The sequence below is a fragment of the Plecotus auritus genome (assembly GCF_963455305.1).
Source record: "Plecotus auritus genome assembly, chromosome: 7".
Classification (NCBI taxonomy): domain Eukaryota; kingdom Metazoa; phylum Chordata; class Mammalia; order Chiroptera; family Vespertilionidae; genus Plecotus; species Plecotus auritus.
In genome coordinates this window covers 17,155,343-17,181,813 of record NC_137774.1, presented here as the reverse complement: position 1 = coordinate 17,181,813, position 26,471 = coordinate 17,155,343, and the positions used below count along the sequence as shown (strand labels likewise).

Sequence of the window (26,471 nt, the reverse complement as noted above, 5' to 3'; positions counted from 1 at the left end):
CACCTGCCCCCTAAAAGGCATGGCTTGCGACCTCACTGTCCTCCGCTCCCCATCTGTCAATGTCCCTCTTCAAACATCGCGCCCAGAAAGGCGGGACCCGGCGAGAGAACGTGGCTGTGATCAGGGCTTGCCTTGCTCTGCATGCTTTCTGTCCAGAGGAGAGCGTGTGGGCTCTTTCTCTCCATGAAATGAACCAAAGCCGTCCTCACCCAGCACACAGCTCTGCGGCTTAGGCTCCGCCCCTGGGGACTGGGCTCGGCCCTCAGGGTCATGGTTCGCCTCTGCCGGTCTTGGCTCCGCCCTTGGGGTCTGGGCTCAACTCTTCTGGGGTAGGTTGGGCTCTTTGGGGCCAGGGTCATTCTCTGGGGACTAGCTCTACCTCTTCAGGCCTCAACTCGACTCCTTGGAGCTACTCTAAGCTCTTAGGTGCGAGGCTCCGCCCTCTGGGCTGGGCTCAGCTGTTCTAGGCTGGGCTCCGCCCTCCCGGACTTGGCTCCGCCCTCCAGGACTTGGCTCCGCCCTCTGGGCTGGGCTCAGCTGTTCTGGGCTGGGCTCCGCCCTCCCGGACTTGGCTCCGCCCTCCCGGACTTGGCTCCGCCCTCTGGACTGGACTCGGCTGTTCTGGGCTCCGCCCTCCAGGACTTGGCTCCGCCCTCTGGGCTGGACTCAGCTGTTCTGGGCTGGGCTCCGCCCTCCCGGACTTGGCTCCGCCCTCCCGGACTTGGCTCCGCCCTCTGGTCTGGGCTCAGCTGTTCTGGACTAGGGTGGGCTCTTTGGGCACTGGACTGGGCACTTTGGCACTAGGCTCCACTCTTAGGCAAAATTAAGAGAACTAGGAGGAGAGAAGCAAGAGATGAGAGAAAATTGAGAGAACGAGGACTGATTAAATCCTCTGATTGGACTGAGTTGATTAGATCGGCGAGGGAGGACAGGGCCGTCAGCCACCGGCCACCTGTGGGCAGTCAAGGGGGGTGGCCCGGGATGATGTTCTTTGGCCCTCGGGCCCTCTGAGCTACCTCGAGGCTCAGGGAGAAGACTGAAGAGCCCCTCAGTCTCTGACTTCTGTCTCCAGTCAGCAGCTTCCTCTGATCCTTGGGTTCATGTCCACTCTGAGCCTTTCCCAGGGCGATTCATGGGGTTGGAGGGCAGGGAGGGAAGGAGAAACACACATTCACGGAGCCCAGACTAAGTCCACGCTTTGTACCTGTTATTGCATTGTATCATCGCTGGAAGGATTGTATCGATGAGTAACGGCTCAGAGAGGTCAAGTAACTTACCCAAGGCCACACAACCACCAAGTAGCGGGAGATAAGGCCAGTTTGTCTGACCAAGAGCCCATGAGCTGTCCACTATCCCACACTGCCTTCTAGATCAGGGAGGGGGCTCGGGAATCTGCACCCTCTCCCACCCTGGGGCTGGCTATACTCATTTCGTTCCATATAACAGTAGTTACAGGCCTGCTGTTAGAGCTTATAGTTCACTAGAGGCCCGATGCACGAAATCCGTGCAAGGGTAGGCCTTCCCTCCCCCAGCTGCCAGCTTTGGCTTCCCTCTGGCACCCGGGCTTCCCTCCGGCCACCAGCAGGCACCTGGGACCCCGGCTTCCCTCACAGCCCCAGCTTTCATCTGGAAGGTCGTCTGGAAGGACGTCCGGTCTAATTAGCATATTACGCTTTTATTATTATAGATTGTATTAAGGACACTCATATATTACTATATAACACATTTTAAAATATTTCAACCAGCTCTGGCTGGTGTGGCTCAGTTGGTTGAGCACCATCCCATGCACCAGAGGGTCGCTGGTTTGATTCCCATAGGGCAGTGGTCTCTTAGGCGACCCTGCTAGCGGTTCCCCACCCTTTGGGTCGCGACTCACAGGTTGAGAACCGCTGCTGTAGAGCCTAAGATCATCAGAAAACACAGATATTTACATTACGATTCATTAACAGTAGCAAAATCACAGTTATGAAGTAGCAACGAAAATAATTTTATGGTTGGGGTCACCACAACATGAGGAACTGTATTAAAGGGTCACGGCATTAGAAAGGTTGAGAACCACTGCCATAGGGGCACATGCCCTGTTGTGGGCTCCATCCCCAGTAGGCGGGGAGGGGTGCAGAAAGGCAGCTGATCAATGTTTCTCTCTCACATCAATGTTTCTCTCTCTCTCTACCTCTCTTTCTCTAAAATAAATTTTTAAAAGGCAAAAAAAAAAAAAACAACCTTCACTATATTTCAGTTTATACTATATATACGCTAGATTTCCTTTACTATCTTATGTTTTACCTTAGGCATTTAAAAACATTATTCCAAGAAGGGGCTCACAGACTTCCTCACACTGCCAAAGGTGCTTGCGGCACAAAAATGGTTCAAGACCCCTGGGGTAGAGAAGTGCACGGAAGCATTTATGGATGACATGGCACAATGTCTGACTTTGCTTCAACAGACTTAGCAAAATGAGAATAGCAGACTAAACAGGAAGAGGAGGTTAAAAACTATTGAAGCTGGGTGACGGGCCCACAGAAATTCTTCGTTCTCTTTACTTTTATGTATGTTTCCACATTTTCCAATAAAAAGTTCTTGCAGCTATTTTCAAACATTTGCATGTGACAAGATAATAGTCCTTAAATGTAGATAAACAAAAAGATTATAAACCACACCTGTGCTTCTGTGGCTACCCAGAGTAACCACTATTGAGTTTGCAAACATATACTTTGAGTTGGTTTGTTTTTGTTTGTTTTGGGTGTTGATCTTTTCATGCTGATGAGTGGATCTCTATTCTCAGTTCAATGCCTACCAGTTAGTAGGCAAATAATAAACAAACAGTGCCTTTGCTGATCTTGACTTAAGAGACCCCACCAGAAGGGGCTGGGTCTCAGAGACTTCCCTCCAGTTGCACTGGATTCTTGTCTGGAGGTTCACTTGTCCAATTTTTCTCCCCTCTTTTTTAAAAAAGTATTTTTTATTGATTTTAGAGAGGAAGGGAGAGAGAGAGATAGAAACATCAATGATAAGAAAACATCATTGAGTGGCTGCCTCCTGCATGCCCCACACTGGGGATTGAGCCCTCAATCCAGGCATGTGACCTGACCAGGAATTGAACTGTGACCTCCTGGTTCATAGGTCAACACTAAACCACTGAGCCACCTGGCCGGGCCCCTCCCCTTTTTTAGCAGCAGAGTCATCCACCTCTCAGAAAGCCAGAACCCCAAACAATTGCAGTGACAGCCACTCTGTTGAGCCCTGCCACTCAGGATGGGGAAGAGGTGCTGATAGGACGGAAACACACACACACACACACACACACACACACACACACCGTACCCTGGCAGCTTGGAAACCTGGGCCCAACACCCCCATCAGCCTTCTCTAGGACAGGCCCACCCCATCCGCAGGAAGGAGGATTTGGGATGTGGAGGGGGACTGTCACATAAGCTGACAGCTATACCAATGTGATGAGTGAAATGACAGCCACGCATGGGGCCTCCTGGAGCAGAGGAGGGGCAACAACTCGGCCTGGCTGGGAGCAGGGAGGCTTGGAGGTAGGTGTTCCTGGAGTGGGCTGGGTTGGATCCCAATGGGTGAGCAGGGCAGGCATTCCAGGCAGAGGGAACAGCATGGACCAAGATCAGGAGGCAAGAAACAGTGTGCAGGATGCTGGCTGAGGGGACAGGGGGAGGAGGGCAGGGGCTGGGTGGGCCCACCGCAGACCACAGAGGGGCCTGGACTCCACATAGGGAGTGTTGCACCCACGAGAAATCCATGAAATGTACACTCAGGCCAGATGGGGCAGGTGGGGCAGGTCTGAGGCTGAGAGGCCAGCAAGGAGGAGGCCATTGGAGAGAGGAGTAAGGCCTGGTGTCCCCGAGGCCATCACTTAGCCCCTCTTAGGCTCCCAAGGTTCCGGGTTGGAAAGGTAGGAGTTTGTATCGTATTAAATGGACTCTGCCTCTTTAAACGTTCCTTTCTCCCTGACCGTCCTCTCTCCGTGTCTTGCCCACAAACAGGATGGCCATGAGGCTGCTAAGAGAGTCCCCGTCTCCCCATCCCATGCCCCCAAAACAGCGTCCGTTGGATCTGTGTGTTAGTTTTATTTTCATTGCTTTGGTCTATACAAAAAACCAATAACCAAAAACATAAAGCGATAATAATAAAACTCTCCCAGGGACCTCCCCCAGCCTCCACACCCACGGACAGGAGATGGGGGGAAGTGAAACAGGAAGGGGAAGAGAAAGCCCCTCACCGCATACCAGAGGGGTCAGCCAAGAGCACTTCTGGGGTCAGCTAGGGCAGTTGTGTGGGTGGGACGGGGGGTGAGGAAGCTGTCCCCAGAGCTCCCCGGGAGGGGGCCAAGGCCCAGTGAGTGTCCTGGGGAGAGGAGCAGGCAGGGGTCTGGAGTGGGGACTCACGCTCCACACCTTCCTGGACGGTCCCTGAACTTTTCAGGAGAAGCTTTGGATTCTGGGGCTTTGGGCCTCGAACCTGGGTCCTGGAGACCCCAGGGGCTCAGGACAGTTGGTCGGTAGAGTACAATGAGAAAATCAGGCCGAGAAGGAACCAAAGCCCGGTGGGGCCCAGGCGGCTGGAGACAGGCAGCCAGCGCGGGGAGGGGAACCGCTGGGGAAACAGAGTCTAAAGCTTTAGTGCCAGGGCCACAGGGTGGGGGAGGGGGCGTGGGCCGTTGACCCACAGCCCAGAACAGAAAAGCAGGAGCAGATCATCATCCCAGAAAGACCCTATGGAGGCGCGGGGTTCGGCAGGAAGTCACGGCCCTGGTCCCCCGGGCTCAGGCACTTTTCTGTCTCGCCCCATCGTCTGCACAGAGGGCCTCTCCGATGAGGAGCCGCACCTGGGGATGGGCAGGCACAGAGGTCAGGGCAGGACGGTGTCCCCTAGAAGCTCGCATCACCCCCGACCACCACCCACAGAAGGGGCAGGACTCCCCACCCAGCAAAGATAGAGACTAAGGCAGGCTTCCTTGGGGGAGCTCAATAGCAAAAGGCCCCACACTCGTTCCCCCCAAAAGGAGCCAGAGTTTCAACAGAAACATGGGCAGGCCCCCGAGAGAGGGAGGATCTAGAGGGAAGGGAAAGCGTGTCTCAGCGGGAGGCGCCATACCGGGTCAGGCCAGCTAGGCCAGCATGTGGTCGGCGGTGGGGTAGGGGGGCCGGAGGCCTTCGCTGTAGGTGTCGATGGGGTAGTCCCCCTCCATGTCCATGTGCATCTCCAGGGGGTCCAGGGGCATGTCACTCGAGTACATGGGGCGGTAGGGGGCATCCATGTCTGGGAAGGAGAAGGGGACTCTGTCCAGGGTCTGCAGGCCACCCTGTGGAGGGGTCTGGAGAGCCCTCAGCCACCTCCTCGCCCCCTGCCTAACCCCAGAGGGCCTGACCTGCCTCCCTAAACTCCCACGTCAGACACCTGGACAGGAGTGCGTGTGGTTGCCACACAGTAGCTGCCACGGCCCTGCAGACACAGTGCCTCTCCCTCCCTCACACCCCACGTCCCTCCCCGCCCTCTAGGCTGCTGAGCACTCTGCACACGCTTACCGTCCGCGTAGGGCTCATTGATGGGGATCATGCTCTGGGCCTGAGGAAGGAGACAGAGAAGCAGTGAGGGAGGGGGAAGGGCAGGAAACGCAGGGGTTGTGAGTGGGCAGCTAGAGATGCTCCATAAAGGGGGCCAGAGGAAAAGCGAGATCACTTGAGGGAACCGAAGAGGAAATGGGGTAACCCGTACCCTGATAAACTCCTCTCCTCAGGCACCTCCCCAGGGGCGGGAGGTCCCACCATTCATACTTGGGGGCACCCACAGATCAAGAACAGCCCTGCGGAGGGGAATGGAGGGGAGAGGACTTGAGAATGGGTGCCGGGAGCTGCCCCACCCAGGATCAGGGCAGCCCGCTAGCCTACAGATAGCCTTTGTGCAAGTTAGAAAAAGGCACTTCTGCCTCCACATTTTATATCAGCTTGGACAAAATTAAATCGCCATTTTGGTAGGTCAAAAACAGATAGGCCTGGCCGGTGTGGCTCAGGTTGGGCATGGTCCTGGGCACCCAGGGGTTGCCAGTATGATTTCCAGTCGGGGCACACGCAGGAGGCAGCTGATGATGTGCTACTCTCACATCGGTGCTTCTCTCTCTCTCTCTCTCTCTCTCTCTCTCTCTCTCATTCTCCCCCACCTCTGCCTTCCTCTCTCTCTCTCAAAATCAATTAAAAAATCTTTTTTTTAAATATATTTTATTGATTTTTTACAGAGAGGAAGGGAGAGGGATAGAGAGTTAGAAACATCGATCAGCTGCCTCCTGCACACCCCCCACTGGAGATGTGCCTGCAACCAAGGCACACGCCCCTGACCGGAATCGAACCTGGGACCCTTCAGTCCGCAGGCCGATGCTCTATCCACTGAGCCAAACTGGTTAGGGCTAAAAAATCTTTTTAAAAATCCACAGATGGTTCACCCTACTCTTTCCATCTCCTGAGAAGCGTCATCCATGATTCAACCATAAAATAAAAACCTATGAAGTAGCCAGGACGGCAGGGGCCCCCAGAAAGTGCTGTCCCTGTGCAGTGGGCGCCTTGCGCAGCCTTACGCTGCCGCCCACCGGTACTCACAGCCTCCCAGGCAGCGGGGTCATGCTTGAAGAGGGAGTTGGTGAGCTCCACGGACACGCGCTTGCGGTAATCTGGGTTCTTGTCCTCGGAGATGCGGAACAGGACGGCCGCGGCGTAGGTGGCTGAGCAGAGAGGAAAGGCCAGGTCAGGCACCTCCTCCACCCTGGCTGGGGGGACAAGGCCCAGCCCCCTCCTCGCCCTCGCCCTCGCCCCCGCCCTCGCCCTCGCCCCCGCCCTCGCCCTCGCCCCCAGCACAGCCTCTCACCGGTGCCCTCATTGCGGGAGTGCAGCAGCTCCATGAGTGGGGCCGAGGCGCCCTCGGCATCGATGGCGTCAGCTGCCTCCTTGTCCTGGGCCAGCTCACACAGGACGCCAGCGGCCACACGCTGGATGTTCTCCACCGACGAGTACAGGAGCTGGGACGGGGGCGCAGGGTGGGGGTGAGGCAGGTGGCAGCACTCGGCAGAGCCCTGCCCTTCTCCGCCTCCCTTTGTGGATTAACCCCAAGCTCATAAAGAAAGTGTGGAAATTCTAAGAAAGGTATGAAGAAACAGAAAAGAAAGCCAGCCGCAATTCCCCACCCAGACAGACACAGCCTCTGTGAGCACCCTGGCATATTGCCACTGGGTTTTTATTATAGTTGCCAATATATCCTATTTTCTTCATCTGACGTAGCATAAAGTGTTTCCTGCATTATTAAAAGGCTTTTCCTAAAAATGTCTGAGTTCACATGGAAACTCAAGAAGGAAAGAGAATCCTGCAAAGCGAAACAGCAACCACACCCCACCGACCACCAGCCAGGGCTGCCCACCTTCCCAGTTCAGCAGTGGGGATAAGCAGGGGCTGGGGGCCTCTCCTGCCCACCTGCCCCAGACTCACCTGCACAAACAGGGGGATGGTGTTGAGTCGGAAGATCTCCATGCGGTTCATGGGATCCCGGGCGAGGATGTGCAGGGCTCCAGTGCAGCCCTCCACAATCTCCTCCATCCTCACGCCATCCTGCACGAGAGGAGACATTGGGGCGTGGCAACAGGTGGCCCTTGGACGGGGCCCCACATCCCCCGACACTGACAGACCTCACTGGTCCTTGGAGTGGCACCAGCTGCAACTCGCCTCCCCAAGCACACGCTCACGTGCACACACATGCTCACAGAGGACTGACTGCCTGACCCCCAGGGAGGGGAGTCACGGGCACCACCAGCTCACTCACCGTGTAGGGCTGCTGTGTGCCTGCAGCCACGTGGCGCTGGGCATCCTGATGGGCCTTGACCAGCAGCTGGACGAGGCGGGGAATGACTGCTGCCTCCTGCAGTGGGGCGTGGTTGGCTGGGCACAGGGCCAGATTCCTGATCAGGCCAATGGTTGCCTGGCAAGAAAAGGGTCAACAATCAGGGTCATTTCTTGTGTGTCTGGAGGATCCCAATTTCCCAGCATCATCTCCTCCTCCCCTATCATCTCTCTGACCCCTGGCCGGACATGGATGTGCTGGATGGTCTCCCAAGAATGAGACCACCCCAGCGCATGTCCCTTATTCCATAGGATCTGTGGGTTCTCATCTGCCTAACATCAAACTCTAACAGCCCCTGCTAAAATAATACCCCACCCTGGCCCGTGTGGCTCAGGGGTTGAATGTCGACTTATGAACCAGGAGGTCACGGTTCGATTCCCAGTCAGGGCACATGCCCGGGTTGTGGGCTCGATCCCCAGTGTGGGGTGTGCAGGAGGCAGCCAATCAATGATTCTCTCTCATTATTGATGTTCCTATCTCTCTCTCTCTCCCTCTCCCTTCCTCTCTGAAATCAATAAAAATATATAAAAAAAATAAAAACAAAATGATACCCCATTTCAGAACATTCCATCAGCCCCCATGCCCTGACCCTCACCCTTAGCCCTTCTCTTAACACGCCTCCACTCGCCCCCCCCCCCGCCCCCGCCGAGACAACAGAGTCATACTTGTTTTTCTGATCGTTCCCAAACCCTGGTTATCAGGGAGTCCTTGCGATGGTCAACCCTAAAGCCCCCTCCTTTGGTGATGCTCATGTAGCAATCAATCCCCAGCAGGGCAGAGGTCTCCTCCCCAGGGTCCCCCGACTCCCAGGGTCCCCCGACTCCCAGGGTCCCCTGACTCCCAGGAGCCACTCCGGTCTCCCAGGGTCCCTCAGGGTTTTACAGAGCAATTGATTATCTCATTTGATCCTCAAAACAAGAAGCCACGAGGGCAGGGATGAAAATCATGTGAGAGATGAGGACGTGAGCACAGGGAGGATGAACTGCCAAGGTCGCTTGTCCATTAGCTGCTGGGTCAGGAGGCAAATCCTTTCCCCCTTGGCCGTGCAGCAGGCACCAAGCCCAGGGAGGGGCACGAGCTGCCCTGTTTTTGTTTGTTTGTTTGTTTGATAGATATATATAATATATATATATATATATATATATATATATATATATATTATATATGTGTGTGTGTATATCTTTTTTTTTAATTGATTTCAGAAAAGAAGGGAGAAGGAGAGAGAGAGAGAAACACCAATGATGAGAGAGAATCATTGACCAGCTGCCTCCTGCACGCTCCACACTGGGATCGAGCTCACAACCCATGCTTGTGCCCTAACTGGGAATCGAACCAGCGACCCTCTTGGTTCATGGGTCAAGACTCAACCACTGAGCCACACCAGCCGGGAACTATGAACTTTTAAAAAATGTACATAATCACTTAGAGTCATTCTTATCTGTACTGTTAAACTATCTAAAATTTAGCCAATGCCAGCTGGCCTCCTGAGAAGGCCCCACCCCTTCACACCCTGGACTCCCTATGGCTGATACAAGGCGTCCCCCAGGATCCACTCTATCCCTTTTAGCATCGCTCCTGAGTTTTAGCAGACACACGGCCCTCTGACACATGACACATCGCTAGCCTCCTTGCACTTGGATGCAGCCAACTGATCAAGTTCCAGGGTGTGGGCTAAACCAGCACGTCCCACAGCTTGGTCACTGCTCGCCTCCCACTTTTCTGGGGCTTGAACGCACCTGTGGGGATGATACCACTCAACCATTGGTGTGAGACCCTCTAGCGTAAGAAGGGAGCTCCATGGACTAGCAGCAACACCTAGGAGCTTGTTAGAAAATACAGAAGCTCCCCTCCCCTCGAGGCCTACCGAGTCAGAACCTGCAGTTTAATGAGACAGCCCAAGATGGCCGTGTGACTAGTAAAAATTTGACGCGCTGCCTTTGGGGATGGCTGAGCTACAAGAGAGAAGATTCTGGGTCTCAAGAGCCGAGCTGCTGTCTAAACCATGCCCTGAGGAAAGAATCTCTGACTTATGGAGGGCCTCTCTGTTACAGCAGCTTCGCCTATACTGATACAGTGCCTAATGCTGACTGCAGAGCCCCTTCCCCGGCCTAACCCCCACCATGGCTGTGGTGGCTGTACCTTGACCAGGGGCCACTGGTTGGGCTGGTTGAGCAGCTTGACAATGGCCGGGATGCCATAGTTGAGGCGCACAGAGTTCTGGGCCATCTCAGCCTCAGGGTGGCGGCTGGTGAGGTGGCGCAGGGCGCAGACAGCAGGCTCCGTGATGTCATCCTTGTCGCCAGCACGCAGGATGGCGTGGATGAGCGCCTCCACGCCGCTGTTCTGCGTCACCAGCGTCTTGTTCTTGCTGTTGTTGCACGTCAGGTTGGACAGCGTGCCCGTGGCGCAGGTGAGGACGTTGACGTCGTCCACACTCAGCTGGTTCACCAGAACCTTCAGCACGCTCTCCAGTCCCTCCTGGGTCGGGGGCCGGGGAGGCAGTGATGAGAGAGAGACTCCCAACCACTCCCGGGCATGCCCCAGGGGAGCGCGATGGCCTGATGGCTGACCGCAATGGGCCCTTCCAGTGTGCCAGGGAGCCTTCACCCCGTGACCCTGCGCACGCCTGTGAGAGGGCAGAGCTCTCCTGCGGGGCACTGAGGCTCAGGGAGGGTATGTGGCTTGCTCACGGACCCACGGCTAGTGGGCCGGATCTGAGCCCCGGCCTGTGTCTCAGCTCCACGCTCTTTCCTCCAGCCGCCCTGCTCCTCCTCTGCATCCTGTGACCCAGGCAGAGCCCCACTCAGGCTGAAGGAGGAAATTGGGGTCCCTGCCTCAGTGGCCCAGCTGACCCATTTTTACATGCTTCTACCTTTCTCGGCCTTTACGTTGCCCCCTCAGCGATCGCCAGGCCAAATCCGCTCTCAGGAAACACCCCTCACCCAGCAGCCTCACGTCTCCCAGGGGGTGCCCTGTGGGCCTGTGGTGGCACAGGAAGACCCAGGCTCTGGGCACAGACAGCCCGGGTTCACCTGCCAGCACTGCCACGTCTGAGCTGGGACCAAGGGCCCTACTTGACTTCCTGAGCCTCTGTTTCTTCATCTAACCAGCCCCGTCCCGCACTCCACCTCAAGTGTGAAAGGGGTGAGCAAGACAATGAATGTCCCACAGTCCAGCACATGGCGGTGCTCACTGAACAGCCTGCTGACGGGGCTCTGAGGAATGAGTCAGGCTGGAAGGAGGGGCCGGGAGATGTCCTGAAACTACAGTTTTTCTTAAGCTGTGTTTTTAGCCACTGGGCCCTCAAGCTGTTTCTTGACACCTGCTGCTCCCCACCTCGGGGCCTAGGTCAAACTGTCCCTCTGGTCCCCCGGAAACCCAGCTTAGAAAAATCAGCCCCCGCTATCGATTCCCCTTCCCGAATTCCTAATGGGGACTAGGTCCTTAAGCTAAAGGGATGAGGGTCAGGGTCCTTCCAGCCTCGGCCACAGCACGGCAAGATGTGGAAGCCTCAGGCCTCTCCCAGGCTCCTGAGGTCAGACTCCTAGACAGGAGGCTGGACGTGGTAAGACAGGAGGACAAGGGGGCCGATGAGGCGAACCCAGGCCCGGATATTTTCCTCACCTGCTTGGTGGCCACGTCTGAGAGGTTGCGCAGGGTCCAGAGGCAGTTCTGCACGAGGCGGGGGCTGTTGCTGGTCAGGTGTTTGCCCAGAGCCTGCATCCCACCTGGGGCGGGGGGACAGGGGTGACGTCAGCCACAGGGGAGCACAGCTGACTGAGCCTGGACGCTAGACAGGGCTCCACCTTGGCCCTCCCAGCCACACGGCCCTCCTTCCAGGCCTCCGCACTCACCAGCCTCCACGATGGCAGGCTTGTTGTTGGGACACACCGACAGCACCTTGAGCACGCGGCTGGTGGTCCAGAGCAGCTTCTCGTAGCTGTAGTTGCGCATGATCTGCACCAGGGCCTGAGGTCCTCCGTTGGCCAAGATGATGAGCTGTGGGGAGAGGGGGAGAAGGAGTGTGAGACAGACAGGGACTATGACAATGAACAAGGAAGGGAAGGGGGCTCACGGAGCTGCCATTACTGAGCTTCAGATAAAACCTGAATAGATTGTGTGACTATTCAATAAGCCAAAATCTTGAAAAAAGGGTAATCCACAATGCTGACAAGGATGAGGTGAAACTGTGCTAACAAACATCACCGCGGACGGCATGGTAAGATACAATCATTTTGGAAAGCAATCTGGCAATCAGGGTAAAAGCCTAGAAATATTAAAAACCCTTGGCCCTGATGATGAACAATGTTCCGTTCTTTGGGAAAAGCTGTGTGCCTGAAGACGTTCATTACAGCATTGTTTACAAAGGTGAAAAATCAGCCCCGTTGGTGTAGCTCAGTGGTTGAGCGTTGACCTATGAACCAAGAGGTCATGGTTCGATTCCCAACCACGGCACGTGCCCAGGTTACAGGTTCGACCTCTAGTGTGGGGGGACGTGGCGGGCAGCCAATCGGTGACACTCTCTCACCACTGATGCTTCTATCTCTCTCTCCCTCTCCCTTCCTGTGTGAAATCAATAAACAATATATTAAAAAAAAAAAAAAAGGTGGGAAATCAGGAACAATTCAGATGCCCTTCCTCAGAATCAAGTCTGGGGCCTCCACTTAATGAAATGCTGTTTGCCATTATAGAGGGTAATTTTGAGGACAATATAACATAAAAACAGATGCACAGTTAGACATCTGCTATGACTATAGCTACATACAAATATGCCCACAGGATAGCACTGGAGGATGCACATCAAGATAACACTGGCTGCCCAACCGGTTTGGCTCAGTGGATAGAGCGTCGGCCTGCGGACTGAAGGGTCCCGGGTTCGATTCTGGTCAAGGGCATGTATCTTGGTTGCGGGCACATCCCCAGTAGGGGGTGTGCAGGAGGCAGCTGATTGATGTTTCTCTCTCATCGATGTTTCTAACTCTCTAATCTTCTCCCTTCCTCTCTGTAAAATTCAATAAAATATATTTTTTTTAAAAAAAGATAACACTGGCTGTGTGAGGATAATGAATTTTTTTTCTTTTCCTTATACTCAAAATAGATATCTGATGAAACTTGCATAGCTGCACATACATGTATATTTAACCTACAAACGGTCAGGAGGCATCGGTCTGAGGCTGCAGCTGGACAGAAGGTGACGGAAAGGGGGCCGTGGGTCTTGGCTGGGGCGGGGAGGGCCCACCTTGCTCTCCTGGTTGCCGTAGGCCAGGAGCTGCAGGCAGTCGGTGGTGATGGCCAGGAACTTGGGGTTGTTCTTGTTGAGCAGGGGCACCATCTTCTGCAGCCCGTCGGCCAGGCGCACCGCCATCTTGGCGCCCTCCTGGTAGAGTAGCAGGTTGTGCAGTGTGGTGATGGCATAGAACAGGACCGACTCCACGGGCGAGCTGGGATGGCGGGCAGGGTAGGTTAGGGTGGGTCGGGTCCCATGGGCCTGGCATAAATGTAGGCCACCTCCCCCAGGAAGCCCTCTCCAGTACCCACACCCCCATGGAAACAGCCCTTTGCTAAAATCTCATCGTCCCTCGAGCCCAGCCCACTTTTATGCACACAGCACCTCTCCTCTCCCCACAGGCTCCTAGGCCCCCAGCCCAGGCCAAGCAGAGAGTATTCCCCTGTTACCTGCCCCTACCATGTAGAGTAACTACCACATAGAAGGCCACATGCCTTCTGGAAGGGGCTCAGAAGGGAGTAGGATCAACATCTACCCTCAAGGAACTCACAGCCTGGTCCTGAGCTGAGGAGAGAGGCCGATCAACACTGCAAGGCCCAAAAGATACAGGGAGCTTGCTGTTCCCTCCCTTGGAATGCTCTTCCCTTCACCTACAGCAGCTTCGAGAGGTCTGAACCGTCTCAGACACGCCTCTGCCCTGGTCTATACTGTAGCCTCATGTCTAACCTGCTCATTATAGAAGCAGCTAAGCACCAAGACTGGGCGTGGTTCTGGTTAGGGCTAAAAAATCTTTTTTAAAATCCACAGATGGGTCTGCACCTGGCACATAGTAGGTGCTCAGTAAATGGTGTATGGAAGCCCGGGGAAGGGAGGGACAAGGCCAAGGGAGGGAGACCCCAGGCCCTCCAGTGAGCAGGGGTGGCTACCTGAGCATGCGAACCAGGGCGGGGATCCCACCAGACTTAAAGATGGCAAGCAGCCCCTCGCGGTGGTGGGAGAGGTTGTGAAGGATGCTGGTGGTGCAGCGGGCCGTGTCCAGGTCGCTGGTGTTCTGCATGGTGCGCACAACAGCCGCCACCAGCTGGGGCGAGCCCATCAGCGCCCGCCGCGATGCCTCCTTCTTCGACAGCTGATTCACGATCATGGCTGCCTTAGTCACCACCACCTGGGGAGGGTGGAGGGGAGGATGGAAGTGAGCAGATCGGCCAGGTCCAGCTGCCACTGTGAAAAGGTGGTGACCAGGAGACCCATTCACAAAGCTCAGTGGGACCCAGGTCAGGCTCTTCCTACGGATGGGGCTCTGGGTCAAAGACCTCCCTCTATCCCAGGCCCTCCCCTGTGGACACCCGACCTCTCCCACCCCAGCTTGGCCCCTCACGGACCGGATCCTCATCGTTGAGAAGCTTGGTGAGCTCAGGCAGGGCCCGGGTGGCCAGCTCAGCATCATCCTGGTAGTTGATGAGATGTACAATGGCCGACTTGAGCAGCTGGGACGGCTCGGCCAGCCGCTGCAGGTTGGTGGTCTGCCCCTCCACCTGGGTGGCCAGCAGCAGCGCGCTGTCCTCTCCTGTCATGCCAGGACACATGGCCTCCCGCACCCGCTTGGCTCGGGCCGTTGTGGACATCTGGTACTCCAGGTCACCTAGAGACCAAAGGGCAGGGGCTGAGCCGCAGACGGCAGGCCGGGGGAGCAGGGAGCAGGGCCGGCGGTGCCCGGCAGCCCATGTGACTGCATTCTCTGGGCTGCCTCCCAACCCGACCAAAGGCCCAGCCTGCCACCTACAGTTCCGCCTCTAACCAGTGACCTGGAGGAGGTCACCACCGCCTCAGTCACGTCATCTATAAAATGGGGCACCACCTGTCCTGTCCACCACAGGGAATTCTTATGAGAATTAAATGAGATCATAGCTGTGAATTTCTCTGAAAAGAAAGGAACATCTCACTACAGAAATGTTAGTGATTATTATTATTAATAGGAATAGCTAACATTTTTTGAGTATTTATTAGGTACCTGGCAGTGAATTAAGCATTTTTCTTGTATTTTCTCACTTAATCGTACAAAAATATTTTAATATAGTTAATAAGATTTGATACTGATATATTTTTTAAATTTTTATTTAATGATTTCAGAGAGAGAGGGGGGGGGAGAGGGGGAGAGAGAGAGAGAAAGAGAGAGAGAGGTCAATTTCTTATTCCACTTATTTATGCATTCATTGGTTGATCCTTGTATGTGCCCTGACCGGATAGGGAACCCACAACCTCAGTGTATCAGGACAATGCTCTAACCAACCAGGGCCAAGATAAATACTATTATTATTTCCACTTTACAGATGGAAATACTGAGGCACAGAGATTATGAGACCCAAGCAGGGATCTGAACTCAGACAATCTGACTCCAGAGCCCCAACCTCGACTCTGCATCCCTCCCTTAACAACCAGGTAAAGGTCGGATGAGACAGCCTGGTTCTCCTCAACCCTGAAATCTCATGATTCTAATTATACCCTCATCATCTCCAAAGGAGGCCACTCTCCCATTATGCAGACAGGCAATCGAGGCACAGAGGCCATAGACACCCAATATCATACAGCAGACCAGAGAGAAAGTCAGAAATGTGGGTTTCGGAGAGCAGGAGGTGGGTTCTGAGCTCAGACTCCAGGTTCCACCTCCTGGGTGGACCTGGGAGGCCACTGTCCTGGCCAGTGTCCCGATGCCCTGGGGAGAGGGAGGCAGAGTTCCACCCTCCAATTAATCAGGGAGGAGACGTGGACATGGCTTTCCCACCTGAATGCTGGTGGGGCATCCCCATCCCTAAGCCCCAGAACAGGGCTGGTTACTTCACCACCTGACCTTGGCCCACCTCCACGTCAGCGCGTTCCACATGCCAGCCTTGACTCCTCCCCGCCCCCCACCAGGAGCCTCAGGCTGAGAACTGCACCTCCTCTATCAGACTGGGGCTCTCTGAGGGCTGGAGCTCTGCCTCCCCATCAAACTTGAAGGTCCTAGAACAAACGGACTCTGATTTCCACAGTCCACGGGTCCCCGAGGGCAATAGTGACGCCTCTTTGTCATGCCGTAACTTCATAGAAGGCAAGGACTGTGCCTCTCCCTTCAGACTGATGGGCAGGGTCTATGCCTCCCCTCCATTCTAGAGGTTCATGAAGAAGAATCTGCCTCCTTCCCAGATGGGGGCCTCCTGAAGCAGCTGAGCCTCCTCCCTCAGATTTACGCTGACCTCCCTCCAGGGCCCAGCCTAGTTTTCCGCTGGAGGATGGATTCCCATGGGATAGTCCCCAACCTTGGCTCTGAGGCGCCCCCTGGGTGTAGGTCGTGGTCTTCTTGACCGTGTACTGGCGCCCGCAGGCCTCCTCGTCCTCCATGATGCCCTTGCTGCTGACCGAGGGCACGCCTGTGTTGGCGCCCGAGTGGATGCCTGAGTCGTAGGTATACGTCTGTTGCCACTCAGTCACCTTGATGGGCTGTTCAATCAGGTTCATCACCTCCATGGTGGCTGCTGGGGACACAAAGAAAGGGCAGGAAGTCAGGTGGCCCCATGGAGGCATCCCATTGGCTGGCCCAGCCCCTGGCTTCCCCAGGCCCTGCCACAACCCCAAGGGCCCCAGGGGGCTGTGGTGGAGGGAGTGGGGGGCAGAAGGGCCCCAGGGGGCTGTGGTGGAGGGAGGTGGGGGCAGGAGGGCCCCAGGCCCAGGGAGGGGTACCTTTCAACTCTCCGAGAGCAGAAAGCACTCAGGGCCTCCAGCAGCTTCTGGGGTCCCCACAGGCCCACCCCCATCCCCTGGGGCCCCTGGGAAGGCCGCTGGATGTGAGGTGGCTGCACCAGAAACCGGTTGGTCAGACAGGGAAGCAGTCAGACAGGTTTCTCTGGGAAGCCAGGGAGGCTGCTGGGAAGTCAGAGGCGCCCCAGGATCCCTCGGGATCTCACTTTCCTGCAGATGCGGCAGGATCACAGGTGGCCTCAGAGGTGCAGGGCCTAAGATACCCCCATCTCTCCGACACCCCAGTTCCTGGAAACTTTTCCCAGAGTTCTGAGTCCCACCCACCGTTTCAAATGACAGCCACATACTACCGGGGCAGTTTGCCTGTCTGCCGAGCCTCAGTGTCCCCATCTGTAAAACGGGGTCATGCCACCTCCCTAGCAGTTGTTGTGAGGACTGTATCTGTAAGGGACCCAGCATGGTGCCTGCTCACAGTGGGCACAGGGGTTGGTGGCAGTGGCCGTGTGTCAGCACCACTCTACTCTCCCCTACACTGTCTGCCCACCTCTTGGCCTCCTGGAACCCAGGCCAGGGGTAAGCAGCGAGGCATGCCTCGGGGTGGTCACCGCCATTCAAGAGCCCCTCCCTCTCTCTGCAGAGACCTGGGGCACTTGGATTAGTGAAGAGTCGGCCCTACTGTGTACCAGGGAGGTGCATTCCCACGTGCTGCCTGGCTCCCGTCTTGGGAACTGACCATGGGAGTCAGCGCCCGGGAGGAGAGGCAAGGGAAGCTGTGCTCCAATGCGGGCCGACCTCGTGCCAGACCTTTCACTGATGCGCCACCCTCACAAGCAGGTTTCGAAGCACATGCTCTGTGTCCCCATTCACAGATGTGGAAACTGGGGCTCCACCAGGCGAGGTGGCACAGCAGAGAAATGGCAGAGCCGGGACCAGGCACAGGCATGCGTGACTCCCAAGTGTGCGTGTGCGGGCTTTGCATACCCAGTGTGCCCTCAGACAGCAAGCAGAGCCCGGGCTGGTCCACCCGTGAGACTGGGCAGCACCCAGCACCTCAAACCTGTTGTGTTGGGGGACCGGTGAGCATGAGGGTGGGGTGGCTGGTGCACCTGGCCCCACCCAGGAACAAAGATCACCAGGGATGTGTCTTCCCAGTGAGGCCTGGCGGGTGCCACCCTCAAGGAGGAAGGGATGACAAATGTCCTTCAGGCCTCACTTCCTTTTATGGTGACACCTGACTCCTACCCTGGCCCTGAGCACACCTGGACAGGCAGAGGCAGGAGCCAGACCAGCTCCCAGCACCTCCGTCCCCTCCTCCCTTCTTCCCCTCCTCCCATTAAGTCAGCCCCAGTGACTCAGAGTTTCGTGCTGATAAACAGAAGCAGGCCCAGAGTACCAGACAGGCGGCTCGGTGCCCCCAGCTGTGCCAGCTGCTTCCCAGGCACTGACCAAGTGTGGCTATATCAGAAGGAACCCCCCACCCCCAACCCATGCCCAGCACTCAGCCTTCTCCGGAGAGAGAAGAGAGGAGAGTCCGGAGAAGCAAGCCTGTCACAGAACTGGGAGAAAGGGTGAAAGTGCACCAGGAAATGAGCTGCATTAACCCTCTAAATGCCACTTGGCCAGGAGGGGGGCTGAGCCGACACCTGGACGCCGAGCCTCCGTCAAGTCCACTCAGGACGGGCTGGGCATCCCGAACCCTGATCAGTAAAAACACCCCACTACTGGAGTTGGAAAAAGCCCCCCTCCACCCCCAGCAGAAACAGCCGCCTACCTCTGGGGCTCACAGGCCTCATCCAGAACTGCAGGGCATCCCCTCACCTGCCCAGTGTCCAAAGGGAGCAAGCACCAAGGTCAAGGCTGGCCAGAGGAGGAGGGTTTCCTCAGCAGGCCCCTCACCCCCATCCCCCATCAGCCCAGGGGACACAGAGGTCTCAGGAGGTCAGAGGATCCCTGGCAGAGAGGGCATCTGCTTGCCTTTCCCATCAAATGAATCTCAGCCTTCCCGCCCAGCAACCCTGGCAGGTGTTTATTATTCCCCATTTCTGGGTGAGGAAATGGAGGCTCCACGTTGAGGAAATGGGGTGCTCCACTCAACTCCAGGTCTGCCTCACTGCAGACCAGCCTCCAGCCACCAAACAGGGGATCCAGGGAAAGAGGGACCCCTGGGGTCAAGGAGAGAGGGCCAGACACACAGCTGCAGATGGGGGGCGGGGCGGGGCTGAGCCCCTCACCAAGGGGAGAGGCAGTGGGTAAGGCTAAGGGTGCTCACAGTTGGAGGCAGAGCAGCGGCTGGGAAATCAGGAGGCCCCGGTTCCAGTCCCAGCTCCAGCACAAACTTGCAGAGTGTCCTTGGGCAATTATTTTTCCTCTGCGTGCTGCATGCCCAGAAGAGGGCCCAGGTGACCTCAGAGGAATGTGATATTTAAGATTCTAGGAATAAGGAACCAGAATTCCCATGACAGACAGAAGGCTGAGGGTGGGCAGAACTGGAAGCATTTCCGAGAGGACACACTCCAGAACTCTCCTCGAGGGAGGATCCTAGGGCGGGAGAGCTATTCCTGCAACAGGAAGGCCAGACAGACGTCAGACCTCAGACGGGAGTGGAGCGTCAACCAGCCGCACCTTTCTCCCCACCTACTCCCCAGGAGAACCAGGGAAATTCTCCCACAAGGAACGAAAGTGCCATTGCTGCAGTTCCCAGGGCGAAGGGGCCGCACCCAGTTTGGTCTCATCCCTCCCTCTCCACCCAGGACCTGAAGGGAGACCTGCCACAATGCCTCTGGACAGAGCCGGGGTGGGGGGGTGGGGGGGGGCGGGGAGTGGGCGAGACAGACGCGGGCCCTGCCCATGCGCCCTGGACACAGATGGGCAGAGCCAGACACAGGGCGGGTTTTCTGAGTTGAATGGGGCGCCTTTGTTTTTAGCAGCGCACTCTATTCTTGGCATCACAGGAGGAAGAAGGCAGCTCGGAGGCCATAGGGTGGGGTGGGGGACAGCACGGGGCAGGAAGAGAGAAGACAGGGCCCTGGAGAGGCTGTGTGAAGGAGCCCCCCGCACGGGTCCACACCGGGGAAGAATCTGGGAGGAAGCAAGGAGGCCGCCTTGGGCATACTCTGCCCTTCATTCTTGCTTCCTCCTTGGCACGGCCAACCCAGCAGGCAGGCCCTGGGCACCCTAAGTCCAAGACTGTCCTGGCAGCGTGTGGCCCAGCCCTGACATTAAATATGACTCCCACCAGAGCCCCAGCAGGCTCCTGCCCCCTGCTTCCCCCCACCAGCGCTCCCTGTCAGTGACGGGCACAGCTGGGCTGGGCTGCAGGATACCAAGCATCAGGGTGGAAGCAAGGACAGGAAGGGGCCAAGAGGCTGGAACCGGGCTCAGAAACACGGCATTGGAGGACTAGAGGAGCAGGCTGGGCAGGGCCCCCACTCAGACTGTGAAGGAAAGGAGCTGTGGGCAGGCAGGAGAGCATGGGAGTGAGGCGAGGGGCTTCAACCCCACGACTCACGGACCATGCGCCCTTGGGCAGGTCACTCCGTGTCCTTAAACCTCATTGTCCTCATCTATTAAGTGGAGATGATCGTGCTACTCACTCACTCCCTTCTTCAGACCGATGTGTGAACCAGACACAACTGCCTTGGAGCCCGCTATGGACAGAAAAGACCCAGGCAAGCATCCTTCCATTAGGGAAGCAAAGAGATGTTAGAGGAGGCGGCCAGCAGAGAGGGGCCTGGCAAGGCGGCCGGCAGCCAGCCTGCTCTTGGGGACCCAGGACCCTGAGCCCTCTGATGAGGGCTCGGAGGGGTGCTGCCTCCCAGGCCTAGGCCAGAGTCCCTGGGGTGGGGTGGGATGGGGTGGGGCACGGCTGGGAAAGAAGTGTGCTGCCCAGGTCCTGGGAGGGAAGGCTGCCCCACTCGGCAGTCACATGTGCTGCCTTATGCAGGCAGGGTGGTGAGGCCAGTCAGGCATGGACATTCCCCACATAGCAGCCCCAGGGGAGAGGCTGGGCTCAGCAGGTCACCCGCCCCCACCCTTCCCCACTGTGTCTGGCTCCAACTGAGATTTGGCCAGCAATGCCGATGGAAACAGACTCTAGAAAAGTACAGGGACAGACGACGGCTTCCCTTGAGAGCCCTGTCTCCCCATCAGGCTGGGGCTTCCCAAGGAGGCCTCTCCCCTCTGACCCGCGGACACACACACACACACCTCCCCCCGCATCCCCCCGCCCCCCGCAGACTAGATGCTCCTTGGCAGGAGGCTATAGACTCCCCCCTGAGACTGGGCATTGCAAGTGGGCAGAGCCTGAAGCGGGAGCTAGGTATGGCCAGGGCCCTGGGGACAGGAGAAGACAGAAGCCCTTCTGGAGCTTCTGGAGCAAAACCCTCCTTTCCTGTCTGGAGGACACCCAAGCAGTGGCCAGGGGACGGGCTAGGGGTCAGGCCGACCCAGCTGCCGTTTGTTTTCTTCCCTCTGGGCTCCTTCCCAAAGCAAACAAACCAGGGTGGGAAAACGAAGCGGACTTGGGGGAGAGGGAAATGCCAGGCCCGGTGGCTCGGCCCAGGAACCTCCAGGCTCCCCGGAAAGGGCTCTACTGGAGCTCCATTCCCTGCTGGTGACCCTGAGGGGGCAAAACCCCAAACTGGCAGAAGACCCCAAACCGGGACTCCTGGGAATGGAAAAACACTTCACGCTGCCTCAGGGAACAACATGTCAGTGATGCATCTCAACACACAAGTGCTCTGTTCACCCTGCGCCACGCCAGGGGCTTGGGTGGCCCGATGACCACAGCTGGCGTCACTCCGCAGGTGTCACTGGGTTTCATGCTGCAAGGATGGCTGCCTGGCCCTCTCCTGGGACAGCAGGGAAGATCCCACTGTCCATTCCCTGTTCAGTATTTGCTGGGGAAAATGAGGCTCAAACAGAGGTTTGGCTAACATTTGGGACTGTACACAGAGCGTGAGAGGATCAAGATTGAGGCTATGAAACAGAGGATGCTAAGAAAAGAGAAGGGGAAGGAATATTCCCAGTCGTTGCCTCCATGGAGCAGGATTTTTTTTCTTCCCTAGCAACTTTTTCTAACGTCCCAATTGTTTTTTACTCATTGCCCAGCCCCTGTCCCAACTCTACCCCCAGGCCACCACTCCTGGGAGATAAGAATCCACAAGTCTCCCTCTGTCTCCATAGTGAGGAGAGAAAACAGACCCGTGAACCCACACTTGGCAGGTCACAGAGAGCTGAGCTCCTGCCCCAATGGCTGAGGTGCCCTGGGGCTGCGCAAAGGGGAGTGTCAGCGAACTTTCTCTCAGGCCGGGCCTAAGAGGCTGCTGGAAATTGGGGCAGTGCTGCTCGCCAGACCTCCACCAGATTCAGTCCTGTCCCAGGAGAGAGCCTCCGGGACACACACCCGATGACCAGCCCCAGCCACACTCCTCTTGCTCTTCACAGGGGTGGCTGGGCCAGCTGGCACTCATGGGTACTGCCCCTCTCAGGCCAGGTCTCTTTTCTCTCAAAAGACAGGAGGCTGAGAGTTTCCCCAGGAACCCCAACAGACCGGATTCACCCCAAAGGGTGACTGCTGCCTGGCCTCCCTCCTGGGGCAAGATGGTCCTCCCAGCTCACTCGGATGGGGCCCTGCTACATCCTCTAGAGAAGACTCAACGCTGAGCCTCCACCTCTCCCGCTTCTTCTCATCTGTAGCACACAGAAAGTCCTTCCTCCTGTCCAACCTCATCCCTTCACTAAGCATCCGTCCCCTGTCACTCCTGTGCCCGCAGGGGTGACGAACAACTGCAAGCCCCTCACCCTCTTTATAGCTAACAGGCAGGACTGAGTTCAAGTCTCCTCAGCCTCCTCTTCTCCAGCACCAATAATCCTATGTGGGGTCCCCCTCCTGCCCTCAAGGGATCCGGAAGCCCAGTGCCGAAAGGCTCAGATAGAGGACCCGATTTCCCAGGCCCGATCTGGTGTCAGGTGCCAGGTGGACATTGAGAGGACAGTGACACCAGCCCCTCCTTCAAGGACCACAGCCCCATCACCAGAAAGACGCTCCCAGCAGCAAAAAAAACCCCTTCTGCAGCCCCTCAAAGGACAGCCATCTCCATGCCCCAAAGCAGCCTGGCAGTACAGCCCGCTCCAATCCAGCAGGACGATTGGATGTAGGCCCAGTCTAAATCTGACTCTCATTTCTCTCCACTCTCCAGGAAGCAGGACCCCTTTATCTCGGCAGAGGCCCCGCCCCCAGCAAAGCAGGCAACTCCCACTTCCTATACAGGGACAAGCCCAGCACAGCCCATGGTTCTGCCCAGCTCAAGCCAGGAGGCAGCAGCAGCAGCTTTGACCCCTGCCCTCCTCTCCCCACCCTCAACCTCCTCCACACATCCACCACAGACCCCAGCCTTGGGGAGAGAGACCGCCCCCTCCTTCACCCCCCCCCCCCCCCCCCCGCCGCCCGCTCCCTAGAAACTAAAAAACAAGCCACAGGGGAGGTTTCAGAGGGTTGCAGGCTAGGACATGAGTCACCCCCACCTGATAAACCTGCCCCCACCTTCACCACCCACACGTGCCTTCTAGGGGTCCTTCTGATGTCTCTTTTCCCCAAACCCCTGAGCAAAGGCTCTCAAAAAAAAGTGGCAGGAAAAACTTCCCAGAGCCACAGTGAGGCAATACACCAGGATGGGCTCTGGGTTTGAAGCAGGAGGTCCCAAATGCCAATCTTGGTTCTGCTGGAGTCTCCCTGTGCAACCTTGGGCAAGTGACTTAACTTCCCTGAGTTTCAATTTCCACATCTGTAGAATGGGGTAATGATACCTGCCTCTAGGGACAGGCATAAGGATTAAGTGAGAATAGTTAATGAAAGTGCTTGGTATCAGTAGAGTCCTCCCTTGCTTAAGTTACCATTTATCAAGTACTTGCTGGGTAGGTAGGTTTATTCCCATTTTACCAAGGAGGTCACTGCGGCTCAGAGAGGTAAAGTGGTAAAGTGACTCAACCAAGGAGTGATAAAGCTAGGATTCAAACCCTGCTCGGGCCAAGTCCAAATCCCTGTGCTCAGAACAGTCCCACTATAACACCTCTCCAAATTAACAGCCCTTCTGATGAGTCTATTGTCCCATCTTATTCCAAGGTGACTCCTCTCCTTATCCCTCCCAGGCCAGGCCCAGGAGGGAAGCAGGCAGCAGCCCCAGCCCTGACCTCCTTCATCCCTACAGGTGCATTCTCTGAGCCTCAGCCCAACAGAAGCTCCAGACGGAATGGGGTGGAAGCGGGGAGAGGGGGGACGCCGGGAGGGAGGGCAGGAAAGACTCCTGTCATCCAAGCTAGGGCTTGATCTAGCAAGAAATGACTAATTGGGTTCCTACCTCCCCGCTTCCTCCACTCCCATCCAGTAAGGAGCCAGTTTTCACCAGCCACCTCCTAGCAATCCTTCCTCAGAATTATCTTTTCATCACAGCCACAAACCAGATTAGCTAAACTAATCATTTCACCAATGTAATTACAACGCCTTCCCCTCCCCCACACTGGCATCCAGAAGAGGGAAAACAGGTTATTTTGCCCAAATTCCATGCCCTTATGGCTCCCCACAGGTACACCATCCACTAGAGCAGAAGTGGGATGGGGAGGAAGCCTGATCCCTGGGGGTGGAGGGCACTCCATGCGGGTGTGACCCCGGCCCCCACTTTTCCATCTACAAACAGGAAGGAGGTGGTAGGTCTTGCCTACTGAGTCAGGACAAGCAGCCCTGATTCCTCCCCATTCTTCCCTTCACCCCAGGACTGAGGGAGAACCCAGCTCTTACATTGCCCCTGTTCCCCAAGGAGGCTGGGCTCCAAGTCCCCGCAAAAAGACCACACTTCAGATTTTTGAAAACCAGTGCTGGAAGCTTGGTGGGGATCCCCACTCTAGCCAGGGGAAGGGCTCTCAGAAAATTGGGGGTGGGAGAGGCGCTTATGCAGCTCTACCTGAAAATCCTTTCCCCCTTCTAGAAGCCTTCCTCTTCCACTTTCCCCATCAAATTCTCCCAGGAGAGAGGGTAGGTGGGGGAAAGGACAGCAAAGGCCTCCAGAAGGAATGCACCTTCAAAATCCAGAAATCGAATGGAGATCAAGCCCCATCAAGCTCCGCGTTTTTCGGCCTCAATTACCAGCCAGTTAAATAACGTGGGAGACGGGGTAGAGGGGGAAAAAAGGCCAGAGCAGTCGCTTCCCCCACGCACGTCATTTGGCCCGGCCCTGCCCCACCCCCATTCCTGGGGAGGGGGCAGAGCTTGGGCGAGAGCCACTAGCTCAGGCCTCCAGTGAGGGGGTGTGGTGGTCCCCGGAGACAGGAAGAGAAGGAAGAAGCTGCTTCCCCTTCGGCCCACCCCACCCCCACCTCAGGCCCCAGGGGCCCAGCAAACAGGATGGAGGTGGAGGCAGGGAGGATAGGGTCAGAGCGCAAGCACTGGCCCTGGATCTGCCTGGCCAGCTGGAGGGCAAGGCTTTGCTCCAAGAAGGACCCCGTAAACGTGGGGTAGGCAGGAAAAGCTGCCGTGGATACTTCTCCGTAAAGTTTGTTTTGGGTGATTTTTCCCGACAATAAAAGATTAGAGAGGAGGGTAGTCCTCCTGCTCCCTTATTAACACTCTGGAAGCCGCAGCTAATGGAAACTGGGCCAGCGGGTCTCCACCCATGAACGACCCCTCTGCCCAGACCCCCAGTCCGGGCCACGGGTGCCAGACACCGGCTGGGCTCAGAGCTGGCCCTGCACAAGTCCCACTGTCATCCCCCCACCTCCGCCGGAGAGCCCCTAGCCCGGCGCCCCCGGGCGGAGGGAGGCGCCGCAGGTACAGTGCCTATGAGGCTCCGGGAGCTGGAGGACTGGGCCTCTGGACTCCGTGTGCTCACCTGCTCGGCAGGTGGGGCCCGCGTCGCTGGGAAAATGTGCGCCCGGCCCCCACAGTTGGGCAAGCAGGGCGCAGACAATAGGGCCCCACCCAGGCCTGAGGGAGTAGAGAAGGAGGGAAAGCCAGGATGACGCGTGAGGTGGGGTGTGGGTGGCCCAAAGAGACCAGCGGCAGCAAGTTTCCCAAACTGAATTCCTAACCAGAGTGAGCCCTGGACGGAGGAGGAGCAGGTCAAAGTCTCCCCAGCAAGAGGCAGGCGAGAGTCAGGGACGCGGCGTCGGGCGAGTTCGCGGGTCCCGGGGAAGGCACCTGCCTGACCACTTCCCGCCCTTCTTGGATCCCTGGCTCACGGAGCCCGAAAGCGCACTGGGCCCTAGCCTCGCGTCCCCTAAGGTCGCCGCGCCCCGGACCCCGGCGCGCCCCCTGCCGCCGGTGCAGGGTGACGCTCCCTGGCTCCCGCCCTCACCTGCCCTGAGACGGAGGATTCGGCCTCTCCCCCACTCGCCGCCCTTCCTCGCCCAAGTGATACCTGCTGCGATCGTCCGCACCTGCGTGTGGAACCTGGCCGGGCTGGGCTGGGGTCGGCCGGGCTGGGAGCCGGCGCGGGCAGCGAACTGCGCTCTGCAAGCTCGGGCGGCGGCTGCTCCGGACTCTGGCCAAGGCAGCAACTCAGTAACTGAACAAAAGGCGAAGGGACCTGACAGCCAAGCCACGCCTCTCGCCCCC

General features: G+C 57.0%; 1 protein-coding gene across 3 annotated transcripts; it reads right to left on the bottom strand.

Annotated features, from left to right (window-relative positions):
- Nucleotides 1–4,072: 4,072 nt before the first annotated feature.
- Nucleotides 4,073–26,471, bottom strand: JUP (junction plakoglobin). 3 transcript variants are annotated; one of them, XM_080682754.1, is made up of 15 exons: nt 26,294–26,471; nt 16,426–16,641; nt 14,512–14,771; nt 14,056–14,294; nt 13,142–13,343; nt 11,757–11,901; nt 11,527–11,630; nt 10,042–10,380; nt 7,825–7,980; nt 7,494–7,613; nt 6,880–7,030; nt 6,615–6,736; nt 5,550–5,589; nt 5,119–5,283; nt 4,073–4,849 (listed from the first exon to the last, which is right to left on the bottom strand). In XM_080682754.1, the coding sequence occupies exons 2-14, from the start codon at nt 16,631–16,633 to the stop codon at nt 5,132–5,134; spliced, it is 2,238 nt and encodes a 745-aa protein (XP_080538880.1). In that variant the 5' UTR covers nt 16,634–16,641; nt 26,294–26,471; the 3' UTR covers nt 4,073–4,849; nt 5,119–5,131. The 3 variants fall into 3 exon arrangements, with proteins under 3 accessions (XP_080538880.1, XP_080538882.1, XP_080538881.1); XM_080682756.1 differs by having other exon boundaries at nt 26,275–26,416; XM_080682755.1 differs by having other exon boundaries at nt 16,426–16,638; nt 26,294–26,413.

Excerpts from the sequence above, each read along its gene's own strand:
- JUP (XM_080682754.1), bottom strand. The coding sequence starts at position 16,633 with ATGGAGGTGATGAACCTGATTGAACAGCCCATCAAGGTGACTGAGTGG. Across the intron at positions 14,772-16,425 it reads GGGGGCGCCTCAGAGCCAAG|GTGACCTGGAGTACCAGATG; the intron begins GTTGGGGACTAT and ends TTTGGTCTCTAG. Across the intron at positions 11,902-13,141 it reads ACGGCAACCAGGAGAGCAAG|CTCATCATCTTGGCCAACGG; the intron begins GTGGGCCCTCCC and ends CTCTCCCCACAG.